The following is a 5,000-nucleotide window of genomic DNA, read 5'->3' as shown; positions in this document are numbered from 1 at the left end:
AGAGTGCAAAGGTCACGGAATGAGTAGAAAGAAAGACAAGCCGAAGGGGGAAATTCCCTGCAAGTCATCGTGAAGGAGCGAGCGAGCGAGCGCCACAGACTTCCACTGTCAGCGGCCAACCTGTTCTGCTTTGTCTCAGTAACACGGCTTGCATGATTTGTGAATGAGCGTGACCGAATTCCTTGCAATGAAACAAAATACAAGACGGTAGAACGTAAGTGACCTTTTGAGCGCGAATGAGTTATGAGAAAAGCGAAAGCATGCACTTTCGACTGGTCTGTTTTCTGGGAACTGAACCTATTGGCCCGTTGGCATTGCTGAGAGACAGTCTAAAAGCCAATCTTCCAACGGAACTGTTGCAATACACAAACAAACGTGTCAACTCTTAGCTGACTTCATAGGTCAGTGCCACGGTGGATGAGAGGTCGCTTGGAGGCTGCTGACCCCATAATGATTGTACTTCAAGTGTTGGTCGGGGCAGCTGCAGGACACTTAAAGGAGAATTTTTAGGAGGAGCGATTTTCCACATAAGATCTTTGTTTCTCAAAGTCACAGAGTACTGTCTGTTTGAAAAAAAAAGAAAACAATTTGTTCTACCTAGCTCGAGTTTCTGCAGCCAACAGCTAGAACTGCCAGGCAGATAGAGTGCTACAGTCTGGGGGCATGTTCATGAGCCCCCATGTTCATGTCCCCAGAGTGTCTGTCTCCTTACACATACTGTACCAGCAACGCCACTGCAATACCTGGGACACTGCACGGATTCAAGTAGGGGAAAGGAGAATACCACCTGATGTACTAAAAGACGGTAAAATGCAAATGACCTTTGAGCTTGAGTGAGCTATGAGAAAGCAAAGAAAAGGGAAAGCTGGGAGAGTCTTTTAACAGGACAAAGCAAGTGTGAAGAGGTGAGCTTTGAGGGCCTTGTTTGAAGGATGGTAGGGTGTTTGATTGTTTGATGTGGTCAGGAGGGCCACATGCATTGGCCCTTAAAATGCTATAAATAACTTCTAAAATACTTAAATAGTTGTCTTAATAGTTAAGAAACTGTCAGGGACACAGACATGGGTTTAATCCAAAAAAAGACTACGGATGCAGCACAACAGCCGCTAATGTACCTGAGTGTGAGTGAGGTTCAATCCATGCACACAACATGGAACCAGCTTATTAATTTCTGCTTAATGTCGGTCAGGCAAAACCTTACCTGCCCGCTGTTGGCCAGATCATCCACAGACAGAGAGTTGTCCAGCCGGAGGCCGAGACCGAAGTCGCAGAGGCAGCAGGTGAGGTCGCCCTTCACCAGGATGTTGGAGCTCTTGAGGTCGCGGTGGACGACGGGCACCTTGGGCCGGCCGCAGGTGCTGTGGTCGCTGTGCAGGTGCGCCACGCCGCACGCCAGCGAGCTGCCGAGCAGCCGCAGGTCCTCCCAGCTGATGACGTGACGCATCAGGTACTCCTGCAGGTTGCCGCGCGCGTAGAAGGCCGTGATGAGCCAGTACTGCTTGGTGGCCTTGCGCTCCTCCGCCGTCAGGAAGTGCAGCACGTTCTCGTGCTTCAGGTCGATGTCGGAGAAGATGTCCTTCTCGTTCTTCCACGAGGCGTACTCCTCCTCGGGGAAGATCTTGACGGCGACCGTCTCGAACTGCTCCGAGGGGTTCTGCTTGAGCTTGGCCTTGTAGACCTCGGCGAAGCGGCCCTTGCCCACCAGCATGTCCAGCTCGATGGGCAGCGGCTCGGTGTTGTGGTTGAGGCTGTTGGCGTGCGTGGAGCTGCTGTCGGAGCGGTCGTCGTCCATCATGATGGCGCAGGCGTCGCTGCAGTCCAGCGGGCCCTTGCGCTTGGACGGCTTGCGGGTGTCCCACTCGCTCTGGCGCCGGCGGTACGTGCGGTACCAGTAGAACATGGACACCACCAGCATGGCCAGCACCAGCAGCGGCAGCAGGCTCATCAGGATCACCGCCGCCACCTGCGACTCCACCGTCGGCCCTTGGACTGGGAAACAAACAAACGGGATTCGTTTTTTTTATCTTTTATTTACTTTCACAGCAATAACAAACAAACGACAACAAAAAAAAACATATATACACACACAAACAAGACAACCCTCCACCCCCTTTACTCCCCAATAAGAAACAGCCATCCAGATATCGATATGTATATTCTAGCAAATCTTACCCAGGTCTTCTATTGATCCCATCCACAAACGGGATTTTTAAAACGTTTGGATGGTAAAAACGTCAAAAAGTGAAGAGTTAAGATGCTAAACACTCTAAATCCGTCTGACCACTTTTCTTTTAAATTAATATTTTTTAATCAGGCTTCTATAAGGTTTTGTCTACAAGTCGATATTTCACACCAGGAAGAGTGAGTAAACCAGGAGTAAACCAGACCCTGGAATCTTGCAGATTAAGGGTCTGGCCACGAATAGTGAAAAGGGCCCAACTCGAGGGGCGGAAGAGAGTGGTATTCAGCAGATTTTGAAGCAAAATGATTCGATTCACATATACTAAGTGTGGAGAGCTCATTTTTGATGGAGGTGGCGTTTAGAGGATTTTGCATCTGAATTTTCATTTAATCTTCAGTTAACATCTGATGTTGGTGTCTTTTTTAGCAAATCTAAAAAGGTCTGATTTGAAGTGCATATCACTGTTTGAGCGCTCTCGTCCTGACGGCAGAGTCACTGCTAATCAGGGCCATTTGACAGTCTATTAATACGTAATACAGTCGAGTATCCCGGTGATAAGCTTATTCAGGGAGCGGGCGCTTGCGTAACTACTCTGAAGTGCCTCCTGATATTTTTACACACATAAACACAACAGAGATTATCATTCTGACATTCACTTCCACCAACCCGACTATTATCAACCTCAGCAACAGGCGGGCAGTGTTTAAGCAGCGTGCTGCCTCAGTGGTCTGGGGTAGATGGCGCACCAGGCCCGGGTGCGTATGGAGATACAGGGCCTCTCAGGGTGTCCTGCCCACACCAGAAAAGCGAGCAGTGCTTTCTCACCCTTTCCAGAGTGGGCATACAGTACATTCGCCCGTTGGAAAAGAAATGTACCCGTTTTTGCATGACTGACTTATTATAACACAGATGTGTTTTTTAAGAGCCAGATGTTTCTGTGTGAGTTATTAACACTACAACGTCTGAAGTCAGTGAATGTAAATGAACGTCAAATTTTCTTGATATTTAATAACGTGACAAACTTGTAAGTTTGTAAGGGGGCAGTCCTACTGTCAGAACACCCAAATGGCCTGCGTGAGTTCTTCCGAATGGTGACAAGGTAAAACTCCCCCCGTTATGTGGCGTGTGTTGGGAAGGTCCAGATGGAAAATTAGGGCACCATGAAAGCCTTCTCTATGCCTTGCCTGTGCTCAGGAGGGGGAAAACTACCCTGGCACCGCCAATGGCCTTGGCATGGCAGGTAAGGCCCTAGGCTGCAGTGACCACTGCCAACACTGTGGGCAGGACATGGCAGCCAGTGCCTAGATTGTTGGCTCATTTTGGTGTTCGAGTTAAAGGCAACGTACACACATGTTACTGCTCAAATACAAACACACACACACACACACACACACACACACACACACACACACACACACACACACACACACACACACACACACACACACACACACACACACACACATACACACACAGTGACACACACATAGGCTCACAAACCTTGCAGGCACACACTAACATGCACACACATGCTCTCTCTTACTGGCAACAACACAAAAAGGCACAACACATACTCTATAAACATATAGTTATCGAGAAATCAAGATTAAAGAAAAGTCATGTTTGAAACACCAGGAATTGTGCTCAGCCAGCATGGCCTAAAAAGGCCATGCTGAAACTACAGAGACATTTCCAAACCCAATGAAATAAATAAATAAACTCGGGAGCCAAATGTGCAGTTCACACCTTGCATTCTTTATGACCGATGGTGTGAGGCATACTAAGATTCTCCTGTCCTGAGGTTGTACTATTAAACGGGCCAGACGAACGGTGCCAGGGGCCGCAGATTAATGCACTTTTAGTGATCTCAGTGTTCCCTAACTTGCTGTTTGACTTGAAAATAAAAAGCAGCCCTAATTGCTTCAGTATTCGCAATGTGTTCTGAATAACTGAACTCTGAGGAAAGCATGACAGGTTTCCCATAAAACCCGCTTAATCCAGACATGATTTCATGAGAAAGCCGGGGGTACGAAACTGCCTGTTACGGAGGGTCCCCCAGGTCCTGACATTTTTTGATCCACACGCAGGATTCTGGCAGGGATGAGCAGCTCTTCCTGACGAACAAGGGCTGGTGTGAGAGTTCCGAGAGGACGGATTACCACGGCGCATTAAACCTCCAATTCCCAGACGGGCAGCTGTGCCGTTTCGCCGCCCTGTGATTACCACTGAGGAGTTTATTCAATTCCCGCAGCCATGATCATGATAATGATGATGGTGGTGCTTTAAGCTGCGCCGATAAAGACCAGTGTGTTTTTTCTCTGCCTGTCCACATCGTGTAAGAGTGAATGGAGGCATGTTCTTTTTTTTTCGGTAGGAGAACATTCTGTTTACTAAAATGTCCCAGGCCATCTTAAAAACGGAGATTCCCATATCTATTAATAAATGCCCTTTGGAGGCCTGTTTCTCCTGGTCGGAGGGAGCGGAGCGCTAGGACTCGTGCCATAACAGGACTGGTAACAGCGGCCTACGGTACGGCGAAGCGTGAGGAGCACTCGCTGTTTGTTATGGTTACGACGGTGTTTCAGAACATGGCTCATGCCATAAACAAACCCTCCTCCTTCCTCCCCCTCTCTCTCTCTCTTTCTCTCTCTCTCTCTCTCTTCCCACTGTTTCTTTCTCTCGCCCTATTTAGGTTTGGTAGACTGTGACTCACTCACTTTTTTACAAATCTGTCTGGTTTGGGACTGCAGGCTAAGATTCCTCGGCATGGGGGACCAACAAACATGCACGCACACACACACACACACACATACACACA

At 48.4% G+C, this 5,000-nt stretch overlaps 1 protein-coding gene across 1 annotated transcript in view; it reads right to left on the bottom strand.

The window, feature by feature from the left end:
• The window catches only part of tgfbr2b (transforming growth factor beta receptor 2b), a 24,854-nt gene that overhangs the window by 8,439 nt on the left and 11,415 nt on the right, over positions 1 to 5,000 (bottom strand). The window contains exon 4 of the mRNA XM_062538341.1: positions 1,202 to 1,989. Coding sequence (XP_062394325.1) covers positions 1,202 to 1,989 — 788 coding nt within the window. The remainder of the gene's footprint in view (positions 1 to 1,201; positions 1,990 to 5,000) is intronic.

Source organism: Sardina pilchardus, chromosome 6 (genome assembly GCF_963854185.1).
Source record: "Sardina pilchardus chromosome 6, fSarPil1.1, whole genome shotgun sequence".
Lineage (NCBI taxonomy): Eukaryota > Metazoa > Chordata > Actinopteri > Clupeiformes > Clupeidae > Sardina > Sardina pilchardus.
Note: the sequence above shows the minus strand (reverse complement) of the source record. Positions and strands in the feature narration are given on the sequence as shown.